The sequence below is a fragment of the Lonchura striata genome, chromosome 7, assembly GCF_050655825.1.
Source record: "Lonchura striata isolate lonStrDom1 chromosome 7, ASM5065582v1, whole genome shotgun sequence".
Lineage (NCBI taxonomy): Eukaryota > Metazoa > Chordata > Aves > Passeriformes > Estrildidae > Lonchura > Lonchura striata.
Window position 1 is genome coordinate 6,789,374 of NC_140709.1, and position 15,627 is coordinate 6,805,000.

The following is a 15,627-nucleotide window of genomic DNA, read 5'->3' on the forward strand; positions in this document are numbered from 1 at the left end:
TGCCTCCCCGCCGCGCGTCTCTCCTTCCCGGCCGGCCGCAGCCCCTCACGGGGACGCCCGCGGGCGCCGTCGCTTCACGCCGGGCGAAGCTGAAGCGGGGCTGCTCCACAGATTGTCCGGCTGCGTCAGCGAGAGTCCAGAAGGGCTCCCTCAGCTGTACGAGTAACACAGCCCTTGTATGCAGCCGGGCGCTGAGGTGTCCCCCGGGACTGGTGTCCCTGTCCCCGCCCCATCCAAAGCTTTCCCCGTCGCTTGTGTCACCCGGGGAACGGCGAAATCTTTCTGGCATTGACCAAAGCAGTTCCCTTAAACGCCTCTTTGATCGTGTCTTGCCCCTTAGCACAGTCTGTTACTTAAAAAAAAAAAAAAAAATATATATATATATATGTGTGTGTGTGTATATATATGTATATATATATATATATATATATATATATATATATACCCTTAAAAACTGCTGCTAGAAAGGAGATTACAAATACTGATGAGGGGACTGAGTGCGAAGCAAAAATTACGTGGAAACATACCAGGTACTAAAAACATAAGCGGAGGTAAATATAGAATAGAAATACGGTTTGGTTTGTGTGCTGGGAGAATGTGTGGTTAGAGCCTGAAGTGCTGCCGTTTAGCGCGGCTGTGTTTGTTTTCGTAGGTCATTAAACAAGCCGAGGTCCCCGGTTACCTGGGCGACGTGGTGTAAACTCAGCAGCCCCGCGGAGCTGCAGAGCCTTGGGAGCCTCGGGAATGGCTCCTGTGTGCTCCGCACTCAGGGAAACAGCCGAAAATAAAATCAAAGCGTGTCTAATTGCTGTCGAATTCCTCGCTGGCCAGCAAAGGAAGGCAGCTGCGAGCTGAAAATGCTCTCTAATTTCCCTTTGGATTGATGTGCCTCTTTCACTTTTCGCTGCTGAAGAGCCAGGTAAGATTTGTAAGAGTCTGGCTTTTTACAGAATATTCTCAGTTATTATTTTAAAGGCGTTTTTTGTGTATCAAAAAAAATTAAAAAAAGGGAAGTTTGTAGGAAGTTCATCATCTGACTCTTAACAAGCGAACATAATGGGATGAACGTTGTAATGGATTTTCTGGCCTTTAGCATGAGACATGAAGAGTGCTGGCTTCTATAGCTACCTCTATAGCTAATTTCACTGTCTTTGATTTGTATTCTTGCCACTTGAAAAACTGAAGTTCACTATGTTTTTCAGGAAGACTCCCAAATCCATCAAAACTATGAACTGGGATTCATTTTCTTTTAAGAATTAGTTTTCTAGAATTTCAAAACTCCCAATCCTTTGACTTAACCCTCTCATGTTTCTTCTTTACCAGTCTGCACTTTGGGTTTGTTCTATGTTGTTTATACCAATGTCATCCTGTGGTATTGTTAGAGTTTAATCTTGGAAAAGAGGGTTGGTGTTTTTAGAATTAAGAAGCACCTCCCAGCACACTCTCCACACCAAGTGACTGTGTCAGGGTCAGTATTACCCACACACAGCTGTACTGACCAGGAGGGTGACAGCCAGCTCCTTTCCCACAGTTACTGCTGATTAGTCATAGCAAAAGTAGATTACAATCTTCTAATTAAGAGCAAAGCCCTTTCAAGTCAAATTCAACATAGCATATGTTGGGGTTTTTTTACCTCTAAAAACTTTCTGAGCTCTTTGGTTCTGTGCATTCACAGGAAAGGGATTAGATACTAAATTACAGTGCTTTGAATAATTTCAAGTACTTTTAAAATGTTTTTGTCTTACTTTTGTCTCTTAAATAATGAAATATAATGGAACACTTTGATTATGTGAATTGGAAATCAATTAACAGTTTTCTTTTCAGGTTTCTGGGCATGAATACATTTAAGGACAGTATGTCTGACAACAAACAAAATAAGAGGAGAAACAAAAAAGGTAGTCTCCAAAGCTTGTGTGTTTAAATTGTAAAATGTAGATCTGAAGCTGGAAAAGGGCAGTAACAACTTGAAATCTGGGTATTTGTCAAAACTTAGTAGCCATAAAAAATACAAAATCAAGGAGTTATTTGAACCTCTGTAAAGACCTAAGTTTTGCTTTGGTTTTAGTATTTTTAAATGCTCTACTTCTGTGTAGTTTCTGTCAATATTTGTCTTCTATTTCTGTTCATCTGAGATTGGAGCTGTAACTGATTTTTTAAGATGTTCTTTGCTTTTGCAGCTCATTGAATTAATAAACTTACCAAAGAAATAAAAATAATTCAAAATTATACATTAACATATCAATGAATTACAAAAATTAGTGAAATGCAACTTACTCTTGTTTATTTTCCTGATACTTCTTTATAATGCTGTTTTAATGCCCCAAAATAACTGCATTTGCCATGTGTTACTGGAATTAATCTGCTTTTTTGCAAATATTGATGTATTACTGCAGGTTGTGGAAGTGTTGTTGCTTTTCAGAATGCAGACAATATAGTGGAAAAAATGCATCAGTCAGACAAAGCTCTAGGAGAAACGAGGTAAGAAGCATCAGTATTTAATTGGCACTTGGGTGTGCAAAAATGGCAACAAAGAAAGTTTGTAGCCTGAATAAGAAAAATATTTCCTAGACATTATTTACAGCTCTATGTTGTAATATTAATTATTGGCCTCTTCTGGAGGGAGGATATTGCATTAGGTAAACAAATTATTTGGTAAAATTAAAAAAATATGGTATGTGGTTGTTTGACTTATTAAACCCAGACAATTATCTTGCATACAGCTTTAAGGATAATTTATACTCTACTTTTGTACCTCTTCTCAGTCAAAGTATTTATCTTTTTCCACATTTTTCATTCTTCAGAAAACAGGTGGCAGAAAACTAAGGTTTGTATACACAGCCTCTGTTTTTTCAGGCAGGCTGTAGCATATTTTGTAAGTAAAAAAGGCACATCTGGTCTTCAGAATTCTTCTGAGACACTCTCCTGACGATTCATAAAAACTACACACTGGAAGCAATGAATTTTTGTCAAGAAGGAGAAGGTGAACAGTATGTTTTTACATCTCTCCTGTTGCTTGGTTAACATTGTTTGTCATTCAATCTCACTTGTAGTCAACCTCTGCATTGCAGTCTGCTATTTCCAGGGAGAGTCACAACCCCACAGATAAATAAAGACAAGACACTTTGGCATTCTGGGATCTTACAAACCTCTTGGTCACGTTATTCCAGCCATATGATTGTTTGAACTGGCTCCTTCCACTTATTTTTGTTCTGTACTTTGGTTATTTTTGTTTTACCTTTTAGGCAAATTGCGCCAACATCCAGAGCATGGCCAGACCAACAAGTGGCATGTCTTCCAAGTAAAAATCAGATAGCATTACCCAAGAGGCATCACACTTCTTTACCTTTCTCCTCAAAGAAAGAGGACATGGGATATGGCTTTGACTTCAGCTTTCTGCTACAGACCTCATGCCCAGAATCTAACATTTCAACATCATTTATGGATTTAGATACTTTCCAGATAATAAAAGCACAAATACAACAAAGTAAGTTCAATTTTACAAGTCACAAATTTTATATAAAGTTATAGATTGGTTATCATATTCCCTTTATGTCTTTTGCTGTCTTTAGGGAGACTTCACCCATGTCAATACACTTCTTTAATTAAAAGTTTGTGTGTGTTTGCAGGATGAAGGAGATAAAGAGAGGCAATGACAAATTTCACCATTCCTGGTAGTCTGTGTAGTGAAACTGAGCCAAAAATGTGGAGTGTAATTCTCTGTGCCTGGAGTGATGACATCTTTCTCCTTCACAGTGGCAACACTGATTAGCTACATACTGTAGTTAGCAAACATCTACAATTGAGAAGTATTTCTTTAAATTATTAGTGTTAAAATATTTTAAAATTATAGTATTTTATTGTTTTCTATGGAAAATGGAATTGTGAAGTTTAGTACCACAATTAAATTTCAACCTACTTTTTTTCTGCACTGCAGATTTAAAGCACAATCCTGCAAACTACAATTTGAAATTAATTTATGAATCTGAATTGTAGTCCATTTAAGAACATCAAATTAATATTTCATTTGTTTTGATTCTTAAGGGTTAACTATAACAATGCTAAAAACCAGGAACAAGACATCTGAGGTAAGAGGACATTATGTATAAAAAGATCACTGGCAAAAGTATTCTATCCTTTCAAAATCCTACTGAATTACACTACTGAAGTAGTGTAGGTAGTTTGCTTAGTCTCAGGTGTTGTTGGGTTTTTTTTTAACAATGTGAAATATTTCTACATTTATTTTATATATAGGTGTATCAGCAAATCTTGAGGTGTATATCAACAAATTATCAGTAAGATGTTACATCAGGGACTTCTGGAGATAAAAGGTTGAAAGTTCAAAAATATATAAAACCTTTAGAAATATATAAATTAATTAAAATGTGCATCCTGTTTGTTAAATTAGATGTCTAGTTTTGCCAAAACCCCCAACACTTCTTTTAAATGGTAATTTAAAATTGAAGTTGAATTCTAAAATAGTCTTGATATTAGATGATTGATGAAATTTACTGTGTTAGCAAATAAAAAATAGTCTTCTAGAATTAAACATACTTGACATGAGATTTTATGAAAAGTGTAAATAGGAATTGCACAAAAGTTTTGTGCCTAGAAACACGCTCACAATTTTACATCTCAATACTTCACACCACTTTAAATATACTTTAAATATGTATTTAGAATAAAAGAGAATTTGGCCTTCATTTATATTAATTAATAGCCTTTTTTAAAAAAGACTCAACTCATTGAAACAGATGTAAACTGCAGTGAACCCATCACAGAATACAACTGATCACAGGAAAAAATTGAAGTGTTGAGAAGTAGGAGCAAGAGTTCTGACAAAGGATTATAAAAAAGGTTATGAAAAAAAAAACCAAAAACATTTAAAAGGGAGGGAAATATTTAAGAAGAATGATTGAGCTGGCCTTGGTGTGATTTAATGCAGCTTTATTTCATGTCTTGGGGTCTGGTGATTTTTAGAGTGTGTCCTTTGGGATAAACTGAGCATTCATATTAATGCCATGCAGGCTGGGCAAAACCTTCAGAACTGTCCATTTCAAACCAACACATTGCTTTTCCTGGCATGTTAAAACCTCAGTTTGCCCTTGGAATGCAAACAAAAATTTCCTGCAGATTGCAAACTGATGTTGAATATAGACATGCAAATGAGCACTTGGAGCAGATGACTGTGTGATTATTTCTATTGCATTCATTTGCATAAAAATATTCATTTCCTATGAAATAAAGAACAGAAATGCTATTTTCAGAAAGTCATTCTCACTGTTCATCTGAATAGTCCAAACAAAGTACTCACTTTCTCTGATCTGTACTCCCTCAAATATACATGGTACCTTTCAACAAATGTGATGGGGCGAAGGGAGGAATAGTAAAACACATCCCTGACCCAACAGGCTTCTGTGTCAGCTGCCTTTGGTTTTATCCATTTCACTTCACTGCAAATTGAGTGCAGACTGTGCTGTCTTCCAGTGTACCTAAAACTGTGAGCTAAATCTGTGGCCATTTAGCATGGTTTATGGATCTATATGTTCAGATTTAATGCAATGTACCTTAAAGTCTATAAATAACTTGTTCAAATTGTTTTCTCCAGGGATGCAATCACATTAGTTATAATGGTCTAGTTTTCCTTTTGAAAAATTGCTTACATGAGCTCTAGTTCCATTGGGAATATAATTAATGGTGTCAGCACATGTTGGAGGGTTACATAAAAAGACTTTAAACATCACCATTAGAGTGGTGCTCTCATTCAGAGAGAGTGCACAGCAGGAGAGGAGCTCTGGCACATTAAACCATTGCCCAGCCTTTGAATTCCTGGAGCAAACATGTGAAGTGACATTAGACAGAGTTAATAACTGACAAGAGGATTTGTACATGTGGACAAAACTTTCTGGTTCTAAATCATGGCGAATTACTTGTGCCTTAAAGCAAAAGATCCCAAATTTTGAACTAAGAAATACTTAGACATAGTTCTGGGTCTGAGAAAATTAATGCAAGTAATGTGAGAAAAACAATGTATTTTCTTAGGAGTCTGATATTATACTTCATAATAGGTTTAATATAGGAATATATAAAAGAATAATATTTTCCCAGTTTTATTTTTCCTAAGACTACTTGGCTCTTAGAGATTAGTTTTTACCTGTATCTGTGGTGTAGCAGATTATTAATGGTTTTTTATGGAAATTACAGTTTCATTTGCCACCAGTGACATATCAGCCTGTAAGAAAAATTCATCTTGCTCCTCTAAAGGATGTCAATGAAAGCAGAAACATCAAAAATATTTTCAATATTATGAACTCTATTCCTCAGCCTATAAAACCAGTTACTAAATTTTATCAGTATCAGTTAGACAACTTATTAAACGGGCTCGGGGAAAAGTCATCAGAATTGATCATGGCCACAGTTTCTGATAAGTTCACTCCAGTGAAGGATCTGTACTACTTCAGCATTAACAACTGTGATAAGTACCCCAACAAGAAGGAAGAAATCCAAAGCCATTTAAAATGGAGGGAAGCTGATGTACCAATCCACACTGGGAAGAACCAGGTGAAATTCCAGTGTTCAGTGGTTTGTGAGAATATCGATCTTCTGACCCAAGCCAGGTTCTGGGATCAGAGTCATTCTCTCTTGGGTTCAGGCAATGCTCTGGTGAGCTGTGGCATGTTTACAGCCCAGACAGCATTTACAGTGTCCAGCTACAGCAATGCCTCAAGAGCTGGCAACAAGCAAAACAGAGCAGAGAATTGCTGTAGCACTGGTCTGGAAGAAGAAAATGCTACAGAGTTGATGCTAGATTATAAACCACAGGAAGATGCTGAGAGTGCCAACCTTGTGCTTTGCAATCAGGATTTAGATTCTTCCTATAAAAATGAAGTAATAGAGGCCTACGAAGCCTTGGAAGATAATTCTGTAGTTGCAGTAATTCCCAGAGTAGAAGTTCAAGATCCCTCTGGAAAACAGTCAGACAATCAAGTCTGTGTCTCTGAATCTGAAATAGAAAAAGAAGCAATGTCAGAAGCAACTTCAGAGGACCAAAGTGAGCTTGTAGCTGTTGCTCATGTTACACTCTCTGAACAAGGGCCAGCCAGGGAAACACACATTGCTGAACAACCTGCCACAAAAAAGGGTGGGGTCTGTACCCTACCTCCTCATGTTCCTCAGAACCTCAATGGTGTTGCTGACAAAGAAAATTACAACAATAAAATAAAGATGAATAGAAATAAATATTCATCAAAATCTAAAATTAATAAGATAAAAGTATCTGAAGACTTAATTGCTTCTGGTGAGGTTACCACAAAATCAAATGCCAAGAGTCAGTTTTTTCCATCTTTGGAACCGACAAAAGTGAAATCTGAGGCTTCCATGAAGTGTCAGAAAAAAACTACTCAAGGACACAAAGGCCATGTTCCTCAGAGTACTCAGAAAATTAAAAAGCAAAGTTGCTCCTGCAGTTGCAAAAGTTCTGCTGTCTTAAAGAAACATGGTACTTCGCTTTGTCTGCCACATGCACCCTCTGCTTCAGATTTTGTAGATCTGAACTACACTGACATGTTCCAAATAATAAATTCAGATGACCAAGGCCCAGGTATTTATGAAATGTTTGGAACTCCTGTCTATTCCCACATGAGAGACCTTGACCAGCATGAGGGCAGGTTTTATAAAGGTGTTTATTCTGTTCCACCAGGAAGATGCACCTGCAGATCTACCAGCAGTAAAGGAAGAGAAAGCAGCAGAGTCAGAAACACTCAAAAGAAAACACATTCTAAGCCAAAGAAGACCATAGCTGGTCCTAAACAAAAGCAGAAAGATTTAATCACCAAGGACAGAAGGACCAAGTTGAGTGACAGCAACACAGAGCAAGATAACACAACAGCTTCTGACTTGGATTTTCAAACACACACCTTGAGTAGCACAACATTATTTCACGGAAACACCGATCAGCTCACATTTTTAGACAAGCTTTCACAGGCAACTAAGCAAAATGAAATATTTACAAATTCAAACCTTTCAACTATTAAAGAAGTTTCTTTGGAGCAGTTGTTAGACAGCCAGGATAAATCCAGCCATCAGAGAGCTGCTGCCTGCAGCCAGGATCTCCTTCAGTTCAGTGATCAAGACTGCAAAGAATGTGTTGCTCCAAGTGGCAGTCTGGTAACAGCAGAGCAGAACATCTGTGTGCCCCAGTGCAGGGGGGATGGTGGCAAAGGCTGGGAATCACACCAGCACTCCAAGTCTGTCAATAAAAGTGAGTTACTCTTTTCAGATGGACTGGAATGTCAGTCCTCTACAAAAATATTAGATCACAGTTGTGCAAACACACCTCAAAACAGTAGTTTGGCAAATGAATTGACTCAGGCTTCAGTGATTTGGAGAAAAAATGCCAAAAGCTCCAGTTCCAAGACAAGTCAAAACATTTCTTCCTGGTCAGATACTAAGGATGTGACTGATGAGTTGCTTTGTTGCCTGGCCAAAGAATTGCTAATGCTTGAAGAAAAAGACATAAACTCTTCAAGAACAAAAAATACATGTTCTAAAATACAAAACACACAGAGTGAAGAAGAGGAGAATATGATGAATGGAGCTGGAGCAATAATAAATAGTGCTCTAGAGAAGGTAAAAGTAATTTCTTCTTATAACTTGCTAAATAATTTGAGTGATGCTTCACACAAGTTTGGATGAAAAATGGGAAATATATGCTTATTAAAGAGATTTATCAAGTCTCCTTTCCTTGGGCCAGCTGCCCACTGATTTTTCCAGTGCTCTGTTGAATATATCTGTGTTAAAGGCTGCATGTCAGGACACAAGCCAGAAGGTACTAGGACATGATGGGAATAGCTGCCAAAGCTTATATAGATTGAAAAATTGTAGTGAATAAAGAGAATAAGCTGTTTTAACTGAAGACCTTGTATAAAAAGGTTTTGAGCAAGGCAAGAGCTGGAGAACTGGACAGGAATATGAAAAGACTACAAATAGTCTTGCATATCCAGAAGGGCAATTACCTTGAGTCTCTGAGTGCAACTAGATACTTTTATAGATATGAACCATAAGTATTTGTTTATCAGACAGACTTTTTCACTTTAATTGATGCTTAATCAAAACTTCAAGCTCAGAAGGCTCAGATTTTGGCCCCAAATTCAGCTGCATGCCTTCACCTACTCAGGTGTTTCTCTACCAGTACTGCTTCTTCTTGGTCCTGTTAGCTCTCTGTCCATATAAATTACAAATTTGTAAGGAAATGTCTTTCACTACATATTGATACACTCCCTTGTTCTTCTGCAGACACAGATGCCAATTAGAGCTCTGTTCTCACTTCTTCCCAAGGAAACCCATAACTAGATAGGATGACTATTGCCATCTTTCTGAAGCAGTCTCTTCTTCCTGGGAAGTGATGGCATGTTATTTTCATCAGAATTGTGTAACATGTGTTACTTAGAGCATGATGATAGCCATATTCACCCTTCAGCTTAGTAAACTGTACCTATGAGACCAAAAAAGAGAGTGTATCCTGCTCTTTTAAGTGCTCTTCTGTCTTGGTGCCAATGGAAGAAGATGTTGTGGTTATGCACTGTTGTGATTTATACTTGAAAATATTTATACACTTTTACCTAGTATAGCAATTCTATCAATGGCCTGGGCTATTTATATATATATATATATAAATCTATCAAGTAAAGTCATGGCAGGAAAAATGGCTCCTTATGAAAAAATGGGGGACCAAATGAAGCCTGTCTTTTCCTCTCTGCTTTCTCCCCACACTGACCATCATCTTTCAAGCAGAATTGCAGTAAGGCTTTTTTGGCTTCAAATGAAGAAAATGGCCTTCTGAACTTCGATGAATCTACTAAATTCCCAAGAAGCAGTTTAGCTACCAAAGATCCTATCATTTGGACAAGAGGAGAAGTCCTTGGAAAGGGAGCCTATGGCACGGTAAGTTAATGTGTGAATATGTTGAGATGTGTTGATTGTCATTGAGCTACACTTTATCTCAAAAATAGCTGTTGTCCTATTCAACAAATGGGTAAATATTTTAGATTATACAGGGAGATATGAAACATGACAAGCACAAAGATTCTATTTAAAATAAGTAAATACACAAGTTTAGTCTCGTGTCTTGTTTTGATAAGTGCTGGTTTCACTGTAGGTGTACTGTGGTCTGACAAGCCAGGGACAGTTAATAGCTGTAAAACAGATGGTTTTGGAGACATCAGATCAACTCACTACAGAAAAGGAGTATCAGAAGTTCCATGAGGAAGTTGATCTTTTGAAGACATTGAAGCATGCAAATATTGTAACTTATTTAGGAACTTGCCTGGAAGACAACATTTTAAGCATATTCATGGAGTTTGTTCCTGGTGGCTCCATTTCCAGTATTCTGAATCGCTTCGGCCCGTTGCCAGAAGTTGTCCTGCGTAAATACACCAAGCAAATTCTACAAGGGGTTGCATACTTACACGACAACTGTGTGGTCCACAGAGACATCAAAGGCAATAACGTGATGCTCATGCCCACCGGGGTAATCAAGCTGATTGACTTTGGCTGTGCCCGGCGCCTGGCCCGGGCCAGCCTCAACGGCACGGGCAGCGAGCTGCTCCGCTCCGTGCACGGCACTCCCTACTGGATGGCTCCGGAGGTCATCACCGACTCCGGCTATGGCAGGAAATCGGACATCTGGAGCGTCGGCTGCACCGTGTTCGAGATGGCCACAGGCAAACCCCCTCTGGCCTCCATGGGCAGGGTGGCGGCCATGTTCTACATCGGGGCGCACCGGGGGCTGATGCCGGCCCTGCCCGAGCGCTTCTCCAGCGCTGCCGTGGAGTTTGTGCGCGCCTGCTTAACCAGGTACGGAGCGCTGAACTGCAGCGGGAAAGGGAGGATGCAGCTGGTTTGTGTTCTGGAGGTGGCTCATGGGACCTTAGGTTATGGGACATATGACTTTATTGTAAATACATAGGCTTTTCAGCATTTCAGGAGAGCCTTTAGATAAAAGTATATATAAAAGAGCTTTACTCTTCATAATGGTATAAAAAAGCCCTCAAAGATTCTCTTTTTGTAGGCCTTATACTCGTAATTTACTTTCCCTGTAATTTTCATGCAGAAACATGGCACCGTTGAGTTTTGAACAAAACATTTGATAAATTTCTTTGATGTGCTTTGCTGTTGCAGCATTGTTTGAGTTTGGTCTATGTCAGACAAATTGTCTTAAGGACAGTATTCTAAATGGAAGAAATTTCACTTAATTATTGTCTTCTGCAGTGGAAAAATTTATTATCACTGCCAGTCCAGGAAACTTGTTTGAAACATAATAGTTACTAGAAACATGAAGTTCTCTCTGTAAAAACCCAAACCACTGGCATTCACACATAAGAATTATTTTTGTGATATTTGCTTGGTTTTAAAGCCATGGGCTTCTAAAAATTCATGACATTGATTGGAGAGGAGAGGACAACGTGATTGACAGAGGCTCAAGCAGATAATTATCACCTTTCTTAAATACATTTTTGGTGCAACTAAAATAGCCAAATCAGGAAGGAATTCAGGGGAATAAGTAATGATTTCTTTAATAATAAAATATTTCAATTTTGTAATTAAATTCCAACAGTCTTTTCCCTCCAAGCCTCCCTTCCTTTCTATCAACTTTATTAAAAAAAAACCCTAAAAGTGAGTAGTGAATGGATAAATAATAATAAAGGCTAATTTTGCAATTAAGATTTTACAATTACATCACAGGCATACATATTAATTTTATATACTGATTTGTGGAACCTTCAATGCAGAGATCAGCACCAACGGCCTTCTGCTCTGCAGTTGCTGGACCATCCCTTTGTGAAAGGAGGACAGTGAATTTTTCACAGCTCTTGCCAAATGAGTGTTTATTTTCCATGGAAAAGATTTTCAGTTGTGGAGAAAAGACCAGAAGGAACTGGACTTTGTGTGACAGCAGAAATTCTGAGGAGCAGTCGTGTTCAAGGAGTCTGTTATGAGGCAGCAGTGATTAAAGAGTACCTGCTCTGCACTGCCTGTCCTTCACTGTGAACACAAGGCCACGTTGTGTTGTATTTGGAGAGACTTAAAGGGAAAATAAAGTCACCATCACTGGCAAGAAACAGGCCAGGTAAGCTGGAATGTCTGTAAAACCCTATGGAAAGAGCTATGGGCAGAGAGCTCTGAAACTTTGGAGATGAGTAATGGGTGTGAGGATCCCACAGGAACCTCAGACAATCTACTGGCATGAGAGGTACTGAGGCTTTTATTCAGTCATCTGGGCCCTTTTGTTTAACTGGATGGGCACTTCAGTCTCTAGCTGGTGAGTAAGTTTTTTACATACATTGATCAGCCCTGTGTTCCTGAGGCCCTGTACCCCCACAAGATACTTAGATAATGATTTCATCATTATCTAGAGAATTATTTAGATAATTATCCCTAAACCCTGGGACTGCCTGTTTTAAATGAAATAGTGCATTTTATGGGCACTTTCAGGTCCCAGAAGTTTGAGGTAGGAAGGAGCTCTGGAGATGTTCTGGTCCAGCCCCACTGCTCAGAGCAGGGCTGACTGAAGCAGGTTGCTCAGGCCCTTGTCCCACTGACTTTGAGTCTGACTATGGATGGACACTCCACAGCCACTCCAGGCAACATGCTCCAGTCTTTAACCCCCTCATGGAAAAGTGATTTTATGTTTGAAGTCTATCCGACAGGTCAAGTGGTCCTGTTGTCCCTTGTCCTGTCACTGCTACACTGCAGAGTCTGGCTCTCTCTTCCTTACCGTCCCCATGGGGTGCTGGTATCACTGAAAACATGAAGTGTTTCTCTGACCACTGGAGTGAGCACTATCTGTGACTGGATGACAGAACAGAGCCCCTCTGCATTCCAATGGTCTTTACACTTAGCAGAACTAGCTACTACTAACAAAATTAAACAAAATCTAAAAAGCATTATTAAGTATTAATAAAGCAAAAAAAGCAGATATTAGTAGTTAGAATGTCCTTTTGTTGATTTGGCTTCTTCCTATCGAAATGGGGTAAATCTTTAGACTTTGTGAGCACCCAGGCTCCAGGAAGAGAGGCACTAAAACTCAGCCCTACAACTGTTCAGAGCTGGGCTCTCAAGAATCCAAGACACTGACGTCAGTGTCAGCTCTGATGTAATGTGAACATTATCAATCCAACTTTCCTCAGAGTGCTGAACATCTTAGTTACTTAAATAGCTTTCAAACTTTATTTTATTCCAGTAGTCATCAGCCTCCTGACTTCAGAGAGTTGTCTAAACTTTATAAAAGCAAAGAGAAATCAGTATTTCTAGCAAAATTCTTTATTAATGGTTTCTGTAGGTATAATGTCACATAACAATGACAGAACAATATGCCAGTATAAGAGTAATCCTAACATCACAGTAATCTTCAAAGTTCAAGCAGTTAACAGTCCTTTTTTGAGGAATATCACTTGGTGCTCATGCCAGACATCCATGGCAACATCACGTTAAAGTATCTTCACGTTAAAGTACCTTGCAGAATAAAGGCAGGAGCCTGGGCATGTGAGCTCTAGTGGGATGTACGTAATTCCATGATGTGTACTAATTCTTCTCAGATTAAGGTAGATTCTTCAACAAAGCTGCAAAGTAAATATGAGGGTTTATTTAGCATGAAATGAAACTGAGATGAGAGTCATAAGCAAGGAAAGAATGGGAATGCTCTAGAGTATATAATTAATTAAAGAAAGGTCAGCATTACAAACCCCCCTTCTTATGCACAGTTTACAAGCAAAACATCTCTTGTTAGGGTTCTCCAATATTAAGGTTACCAGTTATTTGCGATTTGTCATGTTTAATCCAGTTAATTACACTCAAAACAGTCATTAGAGGTTTGTAAAACTTGAACCTGAGTTTTTAATCCAAATGTGAAAGCACATTTTTGCTTTTGTTTAACCAGACTTCAAGAATGAGGTGTCAGTTTAAGGCCAGCACTTGCAACAAAGGTATTTCAGTTGAATCAGAGCTGTGCTTGCAGCAGAGCTCAGGGCCCAGCACAGCCAAACCAAGCCCTGTGTTAATCTGGGGAGCCTTGGGTTGCTTGGCTGAGCCAGTGTGGTGGAGCAGCCTAGAAACAAGTCTAATTTTGCATATATCTTAACGTGATGACATCAGAGATTTTCACACCAAAATCCAGGTGCCTAATTACAGGTATCCAATGTAACAAGGGGAAAGAATGTGAAATCCTGAAAACTGGTTGTTTTTTTTTTTTTTTTTCATAAGACTGAGTTACTCAGTGAGCAGGGTCACACTTTGCTTCATTATTTAGTGTAAGAGCTTTGCTGGTTTAAAGGCTACAGCCTTCCTTTCTGAGATCAGTAAGGACCCATTGCAGTGCAAGCAGCCTGCCAGGCACTTGCTGTTACTGCAGGTCTCCTCAGGATTTGGGGCTTAAATCTCAGCAGCTGAAGACACAGCCCTGTCCATGACTCTAGGGGTAGCCAGTGTTTCTCCATGGCTCACGTCTCAAAGGGTGGGGCCACAGGCAGGCCAACCCAGCTGTCACACTGCACTTGTAGCATGTAAAAATTTGCATCCAAAAATGCACCCATCTGCCTCTCTTCCCAAGGAAGCAGAGCCTGGTCCCCGAAAACACAAGAGTCTCTGGAGATTATTAAGGTTCAAATTTAGTGCTGTTCCACAAAGCTCAGTGGGAACCCATGCAATTTCTACACCACTGCCATCAAAGCTCTGGCTCTTGCATACAGGCAAAGAACCAGGGTTCTCCCAAGGAAGGGCCCCCAGGACACACTCCAGTGCCTTCTCTCCCGTTTGTCCCTTCCCACAGGGACCTGCACCACGGGACAGCTAAGAAATTTTAGAGGTGTTGTCAAAGAACACAATGCCTGAACTATGGCAACACCAATGTTGCTGTTCCAAGTGCAGGAACACAGGGGAGTCAAACCCAAGCACTGAGTATCAAGGTTATCAATTTACTTTGGATTTGTTATAGCCACTTCAGAAGCCAGAGAAACAGTCACTCCCAGTAGCAATGGGAGAGAACACTCCTGGCACTAATTCTCTCTTTAAGATTTAAGGAGTTGAGCCTTTCAGAGAAAGGAGGAATTAACTAGCTAGTTCAGTCTGGCATAACTTCCAAGGCTCAAGACATAAATTTTTAGAACTAATTATGCTTGTGTGCATTTACATCAGATTAAAGAAAGCAAAGTCTTTGTCCAGCCACTTTCCCTGCAAAACAAGGATTGGGAACCCTTCCCTGTAAGGTGTAAGGAAGAATGCATGGTGGAGCAATGTCACCCACCCCCTCACTGCTAAAAAGAGAATAATACTGAAAATCCCCTCCACCATCACACACTGTTACTACCATGCACAGGCTCTGCCCCCAAGGTACAGAGAAAGAGCAGCTTAAGGTAGCACAAAACGTCTAGAATTTGCTTTTCAGGTACCAAATACTTGATCAATGTAACAGAATTAAAGGAAAGAAGAGTTCAGATTTTCCTGCACTCCATTATTTGAGTGATTTGATGACAACCAGCAATACTTTGCCAATAATTGACAGGAGATCTCAGTGTTTACTAATGAAGTTGGAAAAATTAAACATAGGAAAATGGGATAATTTCTGCACAATAGAGG

General features: G+C 39.3%; 2 protein-coding genes across 10 annotated transcripts in view; one reads left to right on the forward strand and one right to left on the reverse strand.

Moving 5' to 3' along the window:
• Nucleotides 1-522: 522 nt before the first annotated feature.
• Nucleotides 523-15,627, forward strand: part of MAP3K19 (mitogen-activated protein kinase kinase kinase 19) — a 21,691-nt gene continuing 6,586 nt past the window's right edge. The window contains exons 1-9 of one of the 3 annotated variants that reach the window (XM_085584867.1): nucleotides 523-919; nucleotides 1,813-1,895; nucleotides 2,394-2,478; nucleotides 3,243-3,484; nucleotides 4,042-4,085; nucleotides 6,202-8,625; nucleotides 9,790-9,939; nucleotides 10,154-10,851; nucleotides 11,787-12,973. In XM_085584867.1, the coding sequence (XP_085440993.1) occupies nucleotides 1,835-1,895; nucleotides 2,394-2,478; nucleotides 3,243-3,484; nucleotides 4,042-4,085; nucleotides 6,202-8,625; nucleotides 9,790-9,939; nucleotides 10,154-10,851; nucleotides 11,787-11,853 (3,771 nt within the window). In that variant the 5' untranslated portion in view covers nucleotides 523-919; nucleotides 1,813-1,834 and the 3' untranslated portion in view covers nucleotides 11,854-12,973. Of the gene's footprint in view, nucleotides 920-1,812; nucleotides 1,896-2,393; nucleotides 2,479-3,242; nucleotides 3,485-4,041; nucleotides 4,086-6,201; nucleotides 8,626-9,789; nucleotides 9,940-10,153; nucleotides 10,852-11,786; nucleotides 12,974-15,627 lie in introns of those variants that run through there. The other 2 variants (XR_014956689.1, XM_031505323.3) reach the window with 2 other exon arrangements.
• CCNT2 (cyclin T2) overlaps nucleotides 13,302-15,627 on the reverse strand; it is a 25,831-nt gene continuing 23,505 nt past the window's right edge. For 4 of the 7 annotated variants that reach the window (XM_021548638.3, XM_077784911.2, XM_077784915.2 and 1 more), the window contains one exon: nucleotides 13,302-15,627. This exon is cut by the window's right edge. Coding sequence is in view for 1 of the 7 variants with exons in the window: in XM_085584869.1 (XP_085440995.1) it covers nucleotides 13,594-13,616 (23 nt within the window). In the remaining 6 variants the exon portion in view is untranslated. The other 3 variants (XR_014956690.1, XM_085584869.1, XM_085584868.1) reach the window with 1 other exon arrangement.